The sequence below is a fragment of the Gobio gobio genome (genome assembly GCF_949357685.1).
Source record: "Gobio gobio genome assembly, chromosome: 23".
NCBI lineage: Eukaryota > Metazoa > Chordata > Actinopteri > Cypriniformes > Gobionidae > Gobio > Gobio gobio.
The window spans coordinates 31084856-31102859 of NC_137119.1; the positions used below are offsets into that span (position 1 = coordinate 31084856).

General features: G+C 40.2%; 1 protein-coding gene across 1 annotated transcript in view; it reads left to right on the forward strand.

Moving 5' to 3' along the window:
- Window positions 1-18004, forward strand: part of ek1 (eph-like kinase 1) — an 86857-nt gene that overhangs the window by 10543 nt on the left and 58310 nt on the right. Inside the window, exons 2-3 of the mRNA XM_079805487.1 lie at window positions 4208-4272; window positions 5689-6358. Coding sequence (XP_079661613.1) covers window positions 4208-4272; window positions 5689-6358 — 735 coding nt within the window. The remainder of the gene's footprint in view (window positions 1-4207; window positions 4273-5688; window positions 6359-18004) is intronic.

An 18004-nucleotide genomic window follows, 5' to 3' on the forward strand; every position in this document is an offset into this window, starting at 1 on the left:
CGCGTTATCAGATCGCATATGGAAGCTAAACTTTCATAGGAATTCATTGAAAAGTTGAAACGCTCACTTTGCTCTGTACCGCTCCGTTATGAATGCCCGAGCCGAGCGGTAGCGGTCGTGCGCATTTACATTCTGTAAGTGAGATCCCTCCCCTGTGGGCGGGTTGAAAACATGCAGAACTAGCTCCTGTAGTCTCTAGCCTCTGGCCAAAAATCCTCCGATGACGCAAAATGATGATGTTTGTATCATCTGAGGATTTTTTCCAGAAATAAAATGCATAATTCTCTCGTCTCAGGAGGATATGAGGGGGGAAAGTACCATAATTAAAATATACTACCGGGTTTCTACTGATACAAAGCTTAATGCTAAATCACTGAAGTTACCCTTTAAGTGTATTCTCACCAGGGTTTTTTTTATCTACTTTTAATCTCTCTTTTTTTAATCAATGTCTCTGGTGGTTACAACCCTGGTTCTGTAATAGTGAATGAAAAGTGAATTTAATAGAGATCTCTTTTGGCATCATTATGACTGCTTTTGTAGCTAAAAGGGTTTTAGTTATAAAATCTTGTATTTTTTTATTTTTATGAGGTGTTAGTGTCATGTCTTTTAGTAAGCCTGATTATATCCTACATCCGCCATGTTGTCATTGTCAAATGACTAACTGCAGCAGTTGCATGCTTTCCCTGCCATTCTCAATTCCTTTCCCGTGGCCCCATGGGCCCATGGCATATTTAATTATCCATATGATGCATACTTCGAAATCCCGATGAAATTATTAGGTTATCTAAGTACTTTTCACCTACTGTTTTATGAAAACTGAAAATTCAGACAAACTACTACTTTCATGTACCTTTTTTACCAACTTTTTGTGCAAATTAAGTTTTTTTTTCTCAAAATTAGGCATTTCCATCACTCGTTTCTGATACGATATTTCAAAATACGCATACAAACAGGGAGATGGAAACATAGCTTATAGTAGGGGCGGCAGTGGCTAAGTGGTTCATGTAGGTTGTCTACAAATCGGAAGGTTGGTGGTTAATTCCCTGTTCCACCTTACCAAGTGTCGAGGTGTCCATGACACCTAACTCCCGACGAGCTGGATGGCACCTTGCATGGCTGACACCGGTGAATGTGAGGCAATATGTAAAGCGCTTTGGATGACCATGGGTCTGTTGAAAGCGCTATATAAATGCAGTCCATTTACCATTCACCATTTAGGAGCACATGGGGGTGTCAAGATGTTGCTTTGTTTGCTTGAGAATCCTGATCAACCTGACATAGCAATAGACTCAAACAATGGTGTGAGTTTGGGGCGGGGCTATCAATTTGTCTGACCAATGGCAAGAGCGGAAGACTTCAGGTCAGGAACCCTGTACTTTTAAACTATCATACATTTTGCAATACCCTTTTTTCAATTGGTTTTGCACAGACACTACACACTTTCAGAATTCTAACACTGGTGACAAACAATACACTTAATAGATACAAATAAAATATGTTTGCCTATAAGTTGATTTGTAGCACATATTAAACTTTTTAAAGGCCCAATAGCCCTGAATCTCATCACATATTATCAAGAATATTAAGGAGTTAAGAATAGCATCCTCACAGATTGATTTACCTTTTAAGTTGGATACTTGAGAAGTACCTGACTGGCTATGCATGAGTGAGAGTGACCCCATTGTCCTTTTCAATTCCCTGAAGGCATCTATCCAGCTGCTTATCTATCCTTTCCTTTTTGACCGACCCTTCTCCTTTTTCAATTTTCCAGTTTTTGCTTTCCTTGCCTGTTTACGTTGGAGGTGATTGCTGACCACTGCAGTCTTTTCCGTGTTAGGCCTAATGGTTGATCTCATCTATTGCCCTGAGGTGCTGAGATCTCTTGGCCACCCCGAGGGGATTCCAGCATTTGCCACATCCAGTGTTGCCGGCTGAAAGCTAATGATGAAGAAAAGCCCCATTCTCTATCTAACCAGCTGTTATAGTAAACACATGTATTGGCCTGATCCTGTTCAAGATTGTAATCATTTTCAGAATAATGGGGTCTAAATATAGTTGCCCAGTGAATAGGAAACATATCATTCAACCACTAATCTGAATATTGGAGGGGGCACTTCTCCCTCAGTGTTTCTAGTGGTTACATCCCTGGTCCTGTAATAGTGACTGAAAAGTGATATATTTTGGCATCATTATGACTGCTTTTGTAGCTAAAAGGGTTTTAGTTATGAAATCTTGTATTTTTTTGTGAGGGAGTAGTGTCATGTCTTTTACTAAGCCTGATTATATCCTTCCTTAGGGTAGCAGGAAAACCAACTTTGTGAAGTACTACGTTCTCTCTTTTTTTGACAGGTAGATTAAAGGGATCTTTCACCTTTTGGATGACAAAGAATTGAAAGAATCTCTGAACTAGGAAGTGGGAAAAAGAAATGTACTCCTTAAACGTTTAGTTTTCGGTGATATTTGTTTGTGTACTCTTCTTGTCAACTTAGTAAGATTAGCTAAACTTGTCACTTTGGTAAAATTAATTTAAAGTTGAAATTGCTAAAATGGCTTGTGATAATCTTGGTAGACTCAGTAAGAATGGGTTATTGGCAATTATGGTTTGCCATGCATTATAGATTTAAACAAATAAATAAATGTTTAATTTTTTGTGACAATGAAAGTCTGAGCTACCATCTCAACTGAGAATGTAGACAAATCCTTACTGTTGAGCCCAGGCTAGATCTGTAAAGGGTTCTAGATTTTCATGCTGGCTTATTCTAGTTAGTGCTTGTTTTTGTTACTTGTCTTGCTGAAAGACGAGCATGTTTACCTGCAAAACCTTGTCAGTTAAGTTGGTTGCACCTGATCTTTCAGGTGCGACTGGTTGACCAAGTAGTCTTGTTGGTTAAGCTTCTGAAACAAAGTTCTTGGTTGTTCAAGAGTCAACTTGCACCATCTTGCTGGTTTAGAAGTTTGAGCAGATCAGTTTTTTGTGATTAAGCAGCCTGGTGTCCAAAACACAACACACTAGTCTTTTCACCAAGGCCTGTGCGGCAGTTGTTTAAAGAATGTTCTCTGAGCCAGAACTGATGTCTCAGGTGGAATAAATTTTGCCTCGCTGTGAGTTAAATGTTACATGCTGCTTGTATTATTGGGCTGTGCGAGGCCTGTGGCTGTATTCATTTGTTTGTTTTATTAAATGTGTCTTTAAAAGGCTGAGCAGAATGATTTCCAGCTCGTTTGGACTGATATATTGGCCTGTCTGGTTTTACCCCTTCATCAGAAAACAGCCACACATCAGCGGTTAATGGCATCGTAATCTGTATTCGGTTAAGAAGTAATATCCTGCTTTGACTCTACATATGGTTTTCTCTTCGAGTGTCAAGTCATCAAATTTGCCCAATTGCTCTATATATGACCCATAAAACCAGACATAATCCCTGTTTCCACATCAACCAACCATCAAAGCGCGATTTAAAAATGCACACTGTTTGCATGTCACACAAACCCATTGGCAGTCAGTTTTAATTAGAATTTGGATCCAGATGGTCTTTGATTTTTCCTATTTTCCTTCTTCCTTTTTTTTTTGAAATCGTCACAAAAGGGCACACACACATGTGCCAGAAGCGGGAGAGGTTGATATTCAGCGTGAAAGAGGAGGAACATCTGAGGTTTGGATGTGATTAAGAATTAATCACCCCCGTTGCCAGGGATGTAATTGGTTTGGAACGGAGCTCAAAGTGGGAAGTTCAGGGCGCCGACCATTGGGAGATTGAAAGACTGTTATAAATAGCACCATCAACCTCTGAAAATATTGATGTGAGAACAGATTTCAAAAAGACTGCGTGAGGGGCTGCGAATCACGTGTTTCGTAATGGTCGCAACTGATGTAACCCCACTTTAGATTATTGGGTCTAGTCATAGAAATTGTTGAGGTTTGGGTCACTATGCCTGGGACATATTAATCAAACTACAATGACGGCAAATGCAAAGTGTTGATTAGGCTGTTACAAGTGGTTCTGACATTTATAGAGCTCTGATATGTTATTCAGAAAGACTGCAGTCTTGAATGATTCATGCTTTACATGACATCATGCTGTGTAAAAACCCCATTGTTGTTTGCGAAAAATATGAACAAATGATAAAATATGATGTTCTGTCCCAAGTATACTTGCACTGTGGCTTTAAATAACTCTATATCTTTGTTCTTTTCATTCTTTTACAGTTACTCTGCTCGACTCTATGTCTGCCCCAGGTGATCTGGGTTGGGAAGCGTATCCACCAGAGGGGGTGAGTACCTGTGAAAAAAAAACAAAAAAAAAACACTATGATTAAGACCTCTATTCTTGTGCCAGTCACCCGGTGCCTTTCTCACAGTACCTTTGAAAATATTTTTTTTTTTTTACCAGGAATCAGTTCAATATGGGAGCAACTGCTCCAGGTTTTAGGATCATTTTTGTTTTATCCAAATTTCATTCTTCCCTTACAAATGTAATAAACTTTTTAAAGTTTCAGCCTTTCCCAATAAAAGGAATGTACAATTAAACTAAATTCAACATAGTCAATGCATTCAGGAAAATGAAGTGTTTGCTCTAGATATCGAGATATGTATCTAGCTATTGCCCCAGCTATCGTTCTAGCTCTCTGTAAGGCCTATAAACCATCAAATCCCAAAACTTGTCACATTTCTATACATTCAAATTCAGGAATTGATTTGGATTTTAAAAAGCATTCTCAATTGAATTCTGAATGGGACATAATCTTTGTGACATGATTGTCCCTTGTGGGGTAAAATCTTTCAATTACCAGCCCAGGTCTTCAACTGCTACTTCATCCCCGACTAGTGCTGTTACACCCCTGATTTAAAGTGTAGTGCTTGATCTTCTCGACCCTGAATGGTCCACAGCTCCCCTCTGTGAACATACAGCCTTACTCTTTAGATTTTCCTGTGGGGGGTCGTAGGAGAGCATCTCATTTTGAACAACCTTGCCAACCCGCTGAGTAACGATCTCCTCTGTGGGAGTTGGTTCTCATCCCACGCTTTCGTGTCATTCATTCAAATCCGTTTTCACAAGATGAAGACGGATTGTAATAGTGGCCTTGGCACAAATAGTCACGCTCAGATTCATGAGTGCCTGTAAAGAGAAATATCTTCTGTTTTTGTGTGGTGCTGATAAAGCAGGGGAAAGAGTTCAAGGTTTGGCATTTCCAGCAGTATGCATACTACAATTCTGAAATGAAAGATTTGTGTTATGTAAAAAAACATAGAGACCGTTTGAACGTTGCTACTTTTTGTGCCATTATTTTTAACCCACAAACTTCCTGACGTTAATGCCAAACCAACAAACCATGTTATTTTTCATGGTTTTTGTTAGCCTTTGTTGATTTTTACATATTAACAATTGAAGTTTCCAAGGCACAATTATGTGATTTTCTCTGCATCAACAATGATGAATTATGCACGAACAAAACAACTGAGACTATTCAGTTCGTAACTTTGAGCTGATTGCCTGTCAGATGCACTTTCCTCTTGATGAAAGTTAAATGAAGTTTTTTCTTGTAATGCGCCCTGAGAAATCTGTCAAGATCTTTCAGATCCCACTGTAAGAACTTAGTGAGTTCAGAGCCAAAGTACACATGATAATTACCAAAGCATTGAAGGATGTCTGTCTCTTTGAATTGATCAACTTTTTGTCTGTTTGTCAGTGGGAGGAGATCAGTGTTATGGACGAGAGGAACATACCAATGAGGACGTACCAGGTGTGCAATGTAATGGAAGCCAATCAGAACAACTGGTTGCGCACTGGACTGATCCAGCGAGAGGGCGCTCAACGTGTCTATGTGGAGATCAAATTCACTCTGCGTGACTGCAACAGCCTGCCGGGCGTCCCTGGAACCTGTAAGGAGACATTTAACGTGTACTACCATGAATCCAACAATGCAGTCGCAGCGCCTTTGCGCCACATTCGCGAGAGCCAGTATGTCAAGATCGACACCATAGCGGCCGATGAGAGCTTCACGCAGACGGACGTCGGGGATCGCGTTATGAAGCTAAATACAGAAGTGCGAGACATCAGTGGTCTCAGTAAGAGAGGCTTGTACCTGGCATTTCAGGACCTGGGTGCTTGCATTGCCTTGGTGTCGGTGAGAGTCTTTTATAAGCGATGTCCGCTGGCGGTGCTCAATCTGGCCCGGTTCCCAGACACGGTGACGGGCGGTGATTCAGCGCTGGTGGAAGTGCGTGGCACTTGTGTGGAGGATGCGGAAGAGCTGGAAGCACCACGGATGTTTTGCAGTGCTGACGGAGGTTGGCTGGTGCCCATCGGCCGCTGTGTGTGCCGGCCAGGCTTCGAGGAGGTAGATGGACACTGCCAACGTAAGTATTACTTTTACGGTCTCAAATGATTGCCTTATTTTTGTGGCTAACTGGCAAATGTGCTCTTTGAAACAAATATTGCGACCACAATAGTGGCTTTAAATGGCAAATTCAGAGGTTCTTTATAGGTTCTTTCAGCTGTCTTAGCTATTGGTTGAAGGTTTTGTCTTGACTTGTTTGACTCTTACGAGCAATCTGGTGTTTGAATGGAAGAGATTAAGAACGATTATTGTTAGATTATTATTGAAACATGACAGCATGGGCCAGATCCTATAGTTGAGCTATAGAGGGGTAGATGAATAGAAATGGATAGGTAGATATATGGGTAGATGGATAATAGGGTAAATAGATAGTTGAGCTATAGATGTAGGAATACAGAGATAGATGGCTAGATGTATAGAAAGATCGCTACAGTAGATGAGTGGGTAATTATTTTGCCACCATTATTGTTTAATGAAGCAATAACCGTTGTATAAACCACATACCTCAATCAAAAATCAGCCATCCTTTAGGGAGTGTTTTGCACTTTGGTCACTTTCCTAGTTCTTAACAAAAGAACCATTAAATGGAGAAAATGCTAAATAAAACCTGACAAATTAAGTTATCCCACTTGAGGTTGAGGTAGACAGCACACTTTATTACCACATGTTCATGGTAACAGGGTTAGACTCGGGTCTTTACACTGCTCTTTTCATCTAAGAAGGTGCTAATGGCTTCATTAATGTAGCTTGCTTTCTAGCCAAGACGAGGGCTACGCGGTAATTATTTATTTTTTGCTTTTGTTTCTCTCTTCGCCTTTGGTTATTCAAAGCCCTGTCATTCCTCAGCCCACGTTAGAAGAATTTGTCTGTACACCACCCCAGGACTGAGAAGGCTGCAGCTTTTAAATATTCATTTAGCCATTCTGGACTGTTTTCTTGTGGGTGGAAGTGTAGATCAGGAAGGAGGGGGTTTGGACAGGGTTATAAGGAACATTTGAGTGACTGGGAAGTAGGCTAGAGAGATGGGGGTGGGATATCCATCACAACCAATTCAGTGCTTTTTGGTTTGAACCGCAGCTAATAGAGTCCTACAGTTCATGCCAATGTTTGGATCTGGTAATTAGGTTGTTAGTTATAGGTTTGATAATCCTTCTTAACTGTGTGTGGATATGATGTTGGAGGGAAAGAGATTTTTCGACTGTTTCCTGTTAAAACAGGAAGTTCATTTGGGATATATTGAAGGGCTTTTTTTAAATTTGCCATTGACCTTTACGTTACATCACGGTAAATGATGCATGTGAACCCTAATTAGGGCCTGAGCACCGATGGTGCAAGGACCCTCTTGGAATTTGTTTATTTACTAATTGCGATTGCTAGTCAGAATCAGGGTGGTACAGAGTTAATTGTCTTTATATTATTTCATATTACTTAGTTTATCTCATTACTTTCAATCCAGATTACTTCATATTAAACTCACTCAAGAAAAGTATAATTTGCTGTGGCACAGCTCAATGCCGCAAGAAACATTCAGCACCACTGGAAAAAGGTTAACATTTTAACAGCTATTCATTCTTGTGAGGGATGGAGACTGGGCTGAAGCTCAAAAATAACCTCAAAATAAAAGATTTACTCCGACTGCAATAAGAGATTGGTTAATTCAAATGAGCCCGATCTGCTGACAAAACATTCATTGCTCTGTTGCTCCGACAGCTCCATGAGAAACAGGGCATTGCCATGCGAAATGACTCAACGCGAAACAGCTCGTGGTCTGTTTTCACCTTGCGGTCTCGCTGTGGGTTCTGGAAGTGCTCGCTGACGCTGGCTTTCACCACTTTTCATGCTGCGAAGGCTTTTATATTCACTGAAAAATAGCATTAGTAGAAGGACAAAAGTCTTACAGCTAAATTTAGGGCTTTTTTCTCCCCACCCCCTTTTTTTGGGCCCGAGCACCAATGGTGCGAGGACCCACTTGGAATTGCTTTTCCTTTTCTTTTCTTGTTTTCTTGCCTTTTTATTTTTCTATTCTATCACTTTTTTTCCATGTCATTTTTTTTCCCTCTCTCTTGGAATCATTCTAAATCTCCCAACAGTGCCTCAGTTTAGCCCACTTACTGTTTACTGTCGGCACACAACGCCGTGATAGAAGAGAGTAAAAAAATAGAAAGAGACGGACGTCTTCTCCCACAACCTCGGCTCAGTGAACTGCCTCTTATATTTATCTCTTCTATTCTTTTCCTTTCGTCTTATTGTGGCAGCCCTCGAACGCTCTCCAACAGAAACCCCCTCCCACTCCCACACTTTGTCCTGCCGTCCGTAGGTTCATCCTTTTTTTTTCTCTCTTCCGTTTCTTCTCTATATCCTCTCTTAACCTTTTATACTGTGTGTTGTAAACTCTGATAATAAACCCACTTGTATCAAGTCCTTTCACCGGGACTGTTCATTCTCATCCGTATCTCTCAGCATAGAGCACTTCGGCTTACAATCACGGCCCTTTTGTCGGATGTAAATGGTTTTCGAGTGGTTGGTGGTGCACACCAGACTCTGAGTTTGGGTCTGGCATAAGGTCTGACCCGATGGTCCCTCAACTGTTAGCATGCCAGCTGAAGATGGGCACTCTCCTCTGTCTCCTGGGGCGTATTTTCTACAGCGCTAAGCTCACACGGTTGTGGCTGAATGGAGTGCTTTTCATTGGGGCAGGAATGGCAGAAATGAGCTCTTTGTGACGGTAATCTCGCCGTGAGGAGCTCTGGAGTGTCTTCCTCCATAGGATTTCAGCTGAGAAACTGGGTCATGGGATTGTCAGCACCCCAATGGAGATTCACAGTGGAGGCGGCTTTAAGAGATGAGCTTGCGTGTGTGCTCCAAAACCGAATTTTGGAGTGCAGATAGGAGAGGTTAACACGGTTAAGAGACCTGAGCTTTCCACACATTGCTGCTGTTCGTCTTTATAGGGGCTCTAGTAATCACGTACTTAGACGTTTAGTTTGATTTTCACATCTGTAATCCCTACCACGTGATGCTCGCCTGCTGGGTGACAGCATGACGCTGGAATTGCAAGAGTTTATCTTCGGCCAGTGATTATGTTAAAGGTACCACGGACACAGTTACCATTCAGCTCACCCACATAAACCTTCTCTGCTGTTTTTGTTGGCTAAACCGTGAATGAGCATTATGAGATTGGGAAATCTAGGAGTCATTTTGCCTTTTGTTGACAAGACAGTTTAGAGCAGTGGTTCTCTAACTTTTTTGACTCCAATGCCTGCCATTGTCCACAACAATATTTGAAAGCCCCATGACTTTTCCAGTTGTTTGTGATTTATTGGATAAGGATAAGGACATTTAAAATTAATTATTATTTATTATTTTTCGGTAACACTTTATTTTATGGTTCAATTCTCTCTAATAACTAGTTGCTTATTAGCATGCATATTACTAGGATTTTTGCTGTTGTTTATAAGTACTTATAAAGCACACATTAATGCCCTATTCTGTATGGACATATTCTACATCCCTTAAAGGGATAGTTCACCCAAAAATGAAAATTAGCCCATAATTTACTCACCCTCAAGTCATCCTAGGTGTGTATGATATTCTTCTTTCTGGCGAATAAAATCAGAGTTATATTACAAAATTCCAGGCTAATCCAAGCATTAGAATTGCAGTAATAGTTGCTCTGTTTTTGAAGTCGATAAAAAGTGCATCGGCCCATCAAATAACATGCTCCAAGCGGCTCTGGGGTGTTAATAAAGGCCTTTTGAAGCGAATCGGTGCGTTTGTGTAATAAAAATATCGATATTTAGAACTTTATAAAGTAAACTTTCGGCCGACCTTTGATTGGATTTTACTCCCCCTTACTGTCAATATTTTGACATTTGGGCATTAGCATATTGCTATCAACCTATGTTTCCGAACTTCTGACGCTGGTTTCGACTCGATCGGCTAGCGGTTTCAAAGATATCAGCTAATTTTTTTAAAGCGCTAAATAACAACACTGCACAAACCATTTGCCGAAACCTAGCAAGTCTGGGGTGGTTGGACTCGGCAAGGATTCAGGAGACAAAAAAAAGTTACTCCCATGAAAATAAGTCAATCTCACCCAAAGTTATAAGCATTTGAAAAAAAAATATTATCCACTAGGTGGCACTGTTTCGAAACTTCTTGGGCTCCTTCAGGGCATCGTGTTGATGACCCAAACCGAGCTTCATAACAATCCTTTCATGTGTTCATAAAATACAGCATTTTAGCACATTCATAAAATTGAATATCAGACGACTCGGCATGCCGTCCTGAATCTAACGAGACCACTTTTTATTGGACAAACGCTTCAAAAGTTATAAGCAAAAACACCCATTTTTGTGTATCTCCGGACCAGTAGGTGGCGCTGCGCCGAAATGCTGCTTGTTGCCTCAAGTCATGCTTGTGATGAAATGTACCGATTTTGGTTTGAATACGATAAAGCGTTGCAGAGATATAGCCTTATGAGTATTATCGCAACCGTCACGTAAAATTTGTTTGCGCGTTTATCGAAAACGATTTGACGAATCAACTTGATTTACAAGATTTTTTGTCAGCATCGTCTGAAGATGATCTGGTTCAATTTTCATGCAAATCGGATGAACCGTCTAGGACGAGTTCACAAAAGTAGTTTTTTTTTTTAATTCAAAATGAAGGGAAAATATATTTCTAGCCCTTATGGTTCAAAAGTTATTAGCATAAACATGAGTCAAATTTTGGACTGGTGGTGGCGCTAGAGAGATTGAGTTAGAGACTCCAAATTTGCTATGGTGACATTTCAGACTGTCCTCTATCTGTGTGCCAAATTTCACAACTTTTTACCATACGGTTCAATGGGCTGCCATAGACTCGAGCAGAAGAAGAAGAAACGGAAGAATAATAATAATAGGAACCCTAACGGTTTCAATAAGTGCCTTCGCACCTTTGGTGCTTGGCCCCTAATAAGCAGTAAATTAGAGGTTTATTGAAGCACAAGTCGTAGCTATTAATGAATGTGTTCCCCATACTAAAGTGATACCTTTTTTCTAAATCTCTCAATTTCTACCTGATAAACAATCATAGAGCTCTGTATATAGATTGCTCTATATAATGAACAGATTAAATGTATTCACATATAAGCATACATCAACTCACACATCAGTTGTGGTTAACGGAAGCTCAAGCATGTTCACTTTATGTGCGAGAACCAATGAGGTTCATGCTTGTGCTATGGTTAAATGTGAAAAGCTTAAATTAAATATGTTCTTCATATAAATTATGTATGTATATGTGTATTACATATATGCTATATACTGGAGGGACCCTTGAGACATTTACATTTAAAGATCATGTTTAGCAACATTTGGTGAAAAGAAACTGCTTAGCTTGTACTTCCAGTGAGTCCAACCACAAAACATGCCTGTGGATATTTAGGTCCCATAACACATCAAGCGTGATATACCGTTTCTGCGCTGTGGACATACATATACTGAATCATTTAAGCGTCACTGGTACCTGCTGATAGCCCCTACATGCAGCTCAGTGAACCGTGAAGCTGAATGTTCAACATTCAGCCCAACTCAATGACCTGAGCTGTTTTTTTTGTTTTTTTTTCATATGCTTTTGAGCATCTCCTTAGCATATTACTAGCTCTCTGCTAGCTACTCTTTGCCAGTTTGGGGGTGTATGCGTATGAGATGCATCAAGTGCACGGTTTTCTTCCAACCGAGAAGCTTTTATTGGCGAAGACAGGGTAAGACATCTGCAATAGCCATTTCACTTACCCTAGATGATAACATTATTTCTGGAACAAAATTTTAAAGGAGAAAAAGATGTTTGCTCATATGCTCACATTGCCATGGTTTCTTTAAAACATTATGCTTAGATGCTTGAAATTAGTTTTGTGGACAAGTATAAATTGTGCCTGTATTATTTAAAAACTAAAATATTTTAATGAGTGTACCGAGCTGGATTTTTTTTTATTTTAAGGATATGTTTTTTTGGGGGGTCACTACATATTTATCATATTTGTTTTATTGATTTAATGATTAATTTTGTTTTAACAATTACTTTAAAATGTGTAAAAATGTTTTTATAATAAACGATGCGGCTTTTATCAGTGGCATCTAGTTAATCAGTTTCCGACTAAAACTTGTCTCCATCTCAGCCCTCCATCCTCATGTCTACCACGTCATCTGCCCATTTCTGTACCTCCAGCTGCTGTTCGGATCAATAACACTTTAGTAGCCGATAGTAAACAACATGGTATAACCTGTCAGTGGATGGCAAAGTGCCAATCTGCAATTTAGGCACACGGTCCAACTGTCATAACACAGACGATTCATGATACTTGTTTTCTTTGCTGTGCAGTTGTCTCTTAGGAAACTGAAGAACATGTTAAATTTTTTCAGATGGCTGGCATGCTGAGATCTGGGCAGAGTAAAATATAAATGACACCCAAATCAAACACTGTGATAGTATCATTTGATAATTAGGTCTACATGGTGTGTAGCTAGTCTTAGTCTTTGAGATTTGTACATTTCTTTCTCAGAAAGTAGTTAAACCAAGACCGTTGGGAGCTCTGCTGGAGAACATCAGGATGGCTACCAGATGTAGCCGGTTGGGGGTTTTTTTTCTCTTGCTGCTGGGTCTTGGGTGTGGACCACTGTCTGAAAGACATGAGCTGGAATAGAGTCTCCACAGCCAAATCATCAAAGACTCGGAACGCCATCAATTATACAGGGACATTGACAGCTTACAGAACTCTAAAATTTCATCCAGGGAGTTTAGCACATCGTTGAATGTTCCTCTTCTGTCTACAGGATGAATTTATGAATGTTTTTGCATGCGTTTAGTAGAAGTTGTATTTCACAGTCTGTAAAACTGACAGGCTGGCTTCACAGTTTTTCTCTATTGAAAAGGAAAAATGTTACGAAAACTGTCACACATTTAAATGAAAGGTTCAGTATGTAATTTTTAGCGGCTTCTTGCAATGAGGTTGCAAATTGCAACCGTCCACTCCTCACCCCTATCTTTCAAAGCACATAGAGAAGCTACGATGGCCGACACAGGACAAAGATGTTGTCGTCTGAGACAGCAGAGACTGACTAGAGCTCTGTAGAGTTTGTCCGTTTGGGGCTACTGTAGAAACATGGCTGCACAAAATGGCGATTTCACTGTAAGGGGAGTAGATATGTATTTAGATAGAAATGGCTCATTCTAAGGTAATAAAAACATAACAGTTCATTATGTAAGGTCTTTATACACCACTGAAAACAGTTATTTATATTATATTGAATTTATGTTAATAGATCCACCTAAATATTACACAGTGGACCTTTTAATAGTAAAATTTCATCAAATTGAACTGAATAATCCTTACATATTTTAATTGAATAATTGATTAAGGGTTGTTCAATTAAAATATGTAAGGATGATTGAATTTGATGACATTTTTCTATTAATTGCTTAACATTTGTTTTGTGAATTTTCTTCCTTTCACCTACAGTATATAATAAGGCTTATCATTCCCATTTGAAATATTACCATCATTATTTTTATAAAGATGGTCACAACTCACATTATGACGCCTAATAGTGGTGCAATTTTCCACAAATTGTGGTCAAAATAACAATTAATATGGGGAAAGAAATGTCTTAAATGCTTTTTCTGTTCAATATGGACAGTCTACACTTCTACAGTGTTTATCTTGAGGGATGTGTCCTTAGCTGATGTTACCTTACAGTGACATTGTAATGGGAATTGTTTCTACACCTGTTCTGTTTCTTAATGGCACTCAGAAGATTTTTTTTCTGTGTGCGTTTTGAAGAGGAAGAAGGCACGTGGAGGCACCGACACGTGCATCCAGCAGTCGTCTTGCATTATTTTATTTTTTTCCAAAATCTCTTAATAATTCATCTGTCAGGCTGCAGATGACAAGAGGGCCTTACGACCAGGAGAAACAGTCTGCTGGGCTGGCTGGCTCAGACTTGAAGTCAACATGAATCAGAATGGACCCTCTGTACTTGAATGCTTTTTCCTGGCCTTACTGTCAGTGACTTATTAGTGAACATTATTACACATTTTAAAAAGTTATTTTTAGTCAAATGTTAAATATTTGTATAAAAAAATATATCATAAATCTAATTCAGGTCTGACTTCATTTTGGTATGGAAAGCTCACTTTTCATGATCCAGTCAATTCCCAATAGATAAAATTAAGCCCCATGCTACTTTTTTATGACCTATTTCTCGTGGAAATACACTACTTTTTGAAGCTAAAATGGTTTTTCACATGGAATTTTAGGGGACAAAAACCTCTCTGTTAGAACACAATCATGTCGGACATTTAAAAGTTATTCCCACATTTAAAAAAACAGGTGGAGCCACAGGAGAGACAGGAATGAGATGCCCAATAGCATTTGCACATGTGTAATGAAATGGAGCAAATAAAATGAGAGTCTGTCTTTTAAGAGGAGCCAGTTCCAGCGCTGACTCTGAGTCTGCCGCTGGCTGGTTTACAGACCTGATCTGCAGTTCATGATTACAGATCTGCACAACCTCACATCTCCCATGCAAATCTGGATTTTTACTATCAACCTGTATGATTATAGGCAACAACAGTTTTCTCTCAAAATTCCACAAGGCACTGCTTTTAAATAGATCAATATGAATAAATCGTTGTGATTTTCCATGACAAGGAATGTGGAAAGAAAACAGTAGTAAGAGCAGTTATTTTAATGGCCACTCTATGTTCAGAAATAATGCATTTGCTTTGGAGACTCAGTTTAAAGTTTTACGTTCCTATGATTTTAAATTGATATAGTGAGAATATAGCTTTGTATGCTAGAACAGACAGCAAGAAAAAAGGCACGAGTAATCGGAGAAGAATTCGTTTTTTATTGCTACTTTTCTCGCGTGTATGGATAATCTCTTTTTTATAGCTCTCCACCCAAGAGCTGCGGTCAGAGGCTCCCCTTGCTCCCTCTGTATCTCACCCCACTGAAATAACAGCAAGACCGCCGGTCTCCAAACACACCTGCTTTTCATTTCATCCCCACTAATTACAAAGTCTGCAGGAAAACTGAACTATTCAGTATGCTGTAAGTTTGAGTAGATGGCCTGGATGCAAACCGCATCCAAATATGTTGGTCCTCAAGTACTGATGCTTTTTTTAATCAAATAGACTTGGGGTGCTTTCACACTTGGTTCGATTGCCTGGACCGAACCTGAGTTCGATTGCTCCCCCCTCCCCCTGCCCCCTGTGTTCATATTATATTATTTGGGTCCGAACCGGGGTGCATTTGCGTCATCAAAGCAGAAGCTGTTTACCCGGTTGCTTAGTAACGTTTGCGAGCGTGAAGGCGGCAAAATGCATAGCGTTGCACACTTCACTTTTATGTTTAAATTTTTGAACCGTTGGTTTTGTTTCCAAAGCTTCAGTACGTAATGGCACTTGCGTCTATCTGCCGCGAATGTACTGCAAATGCTCTAAAGAACGCTGAAGGTGAGCAGAAATGAGATCAACAGCTGAAACGCACACAAACACACATTTTTATCAAATCATACATCATTAATATGACCACGGGGGTTCCTCAGGGCTCAGTGCTTGGACCTCTCCTCTTCTCCATTTACACTACTTCATTGGGTCCCATCATACAGGCACATTGCTTCTCATTTCACTGCTATGCTGATGACACTCAGCTCTACCTTTCATTCCAACCAGACGACCCCACAGTAGCTGCAAGGATCTCCAGCTGTTTGGCTGACATCTCTGCATGGATGAGTAAAAATCACCTACAGCTCAACCTGGCAAAGACTGAGTTCCTCATCTTCCCTGCCAGTCCCAATATGCAACATGACTTCACCATCCAGTTAGGTACATCCCTGATTTTCCATTCAAAGTCAGTCAGAAATCTTGGAGTTACATTTGATGACCAGTTGTCCTTCAGAGAACACATTTCTAAGACAGCTCGCTCGTGCAGGTTTGCGCTCTACAACATCAGGAAGATCAGACTGTTCCTAACAGAGCACGCAACACAGCTTCTTGTCCAGGCCCTGGTTATTTCTAGACTTGACTACTGCAATGCGCTTCTGGCTGGACTCCCCTTTTTCGCGATCCAAACACTTCGAATGATCCAGAATGCAGCGGCACGTCTTGTCTTCAACGAGCCCACAAGGACCCACGTCACACCACTCTTCATCTCTCTGCACTGGCTACCACTCGCTGCTCGCATCAAGTTTAAGGCGCTGACGCTTGCCTACAGAGCCACCACGTGCTCAGCTCCTGCATACTTTGACTCGACTCTACGACTCCACACCCCCACCGGAAGCCTTGGTTCAGCTAAGGAGCGAAGGCTTGTGGTACCATCACAGAGAGGCAAAAAATCCCTTTCCAGAACATTTTCATTCAACGTTCCCTGCTGGTGGAACGATCTTCCCACCGCCATCCAAAACGCTGATTCGTTGACAACATTCAAAAGTCAACTAAAAACTCATCTCTTCCGTGAGCACTTAACCTCTTAAAAAAAAAAAATCCTCTTTCTTCCCTTTTCTCTCCCTACTCTAGCCTGTGCTACACTGAGAAATGTACACGGACTCAGTATTTCAGGCACTTGTTGCGCACACTCGACTCTTCATGACCAATCGCTTATTGTATCCCCAAGTTGTAAGTCGCTTTGGATAAAAGTGTCTGCTAAATGCATAAATGTAAATGTAAATTAATAGTGGTTCACTTCCGCGATTTAGTACGATTGCATTCACATGAGCAGCAAACCGTACCGGAGTTCACATGAACCGTACCCCAGACCAGGGGTTTTCAAACTGGGGTCCGGGGACCCCCAGGGGTCCTCCAGAAGGTTCAAAGGGGTCCCCAGAAAATTTCAGAGAATAAAAAGACAAAACAAAAATGGATTAAGTCTACCGAACATTCTACCTGTTTCTCTCCTTTCTTGCTGTAAACATACTTTCCAGAATTGTATATGTTTGCTTTATATCTTTCTAGTGAGTTTTTCTCACTATAGTCCCCTTTATCTCGCTCACTGGGGTTGTAATACAGTATTCTTAATGCAGTAGGTAAACTGCTTACATACATTTATTGTAAAAGTTGCTTATACAAATATTTTTTATTGAAAATGTTCTTCTTCAGGTTTATACATCCAACAATAAGTATGGCCAATGTGGAAACAATGTGTATTTATAATGTCATACTTACTATTTATCTAACACTTTGCAAACTTTTTTTTCATACACAAAAATATATAGATGGATTTTAGGTAGGGTGTCCCCCATAAAGGTTCATCATATTTGGGGGTCCTTGGCATCATAAAGTTTGAAAACCCCTGCCCCAGACCACCCTTTTTAAGCGGACTCTGGTACGGTTCCCGGGTGCGCATCCGAGTTCAGAAGACCGCGTTCACATCATCCAAACGTACCGAACTCTGACGTCAATTGAACCAGGTTGCGCACAAAAACTGCTAGTGTGAAAGTACCCTTACATTGAAGGAACCATATCTAAGGACCAGATTTAACTCTGTAAGCAGCCACCTGGGACATTTTGTATGGACAAGTACCACTCAGTTATTCCTTACTAGTTATCCCATAAGTGGACATTTATTCGTAGGCTGCATAGTCATATAATTCGCAAGTGCTTCTATTTCTATTTTCTAAAATGT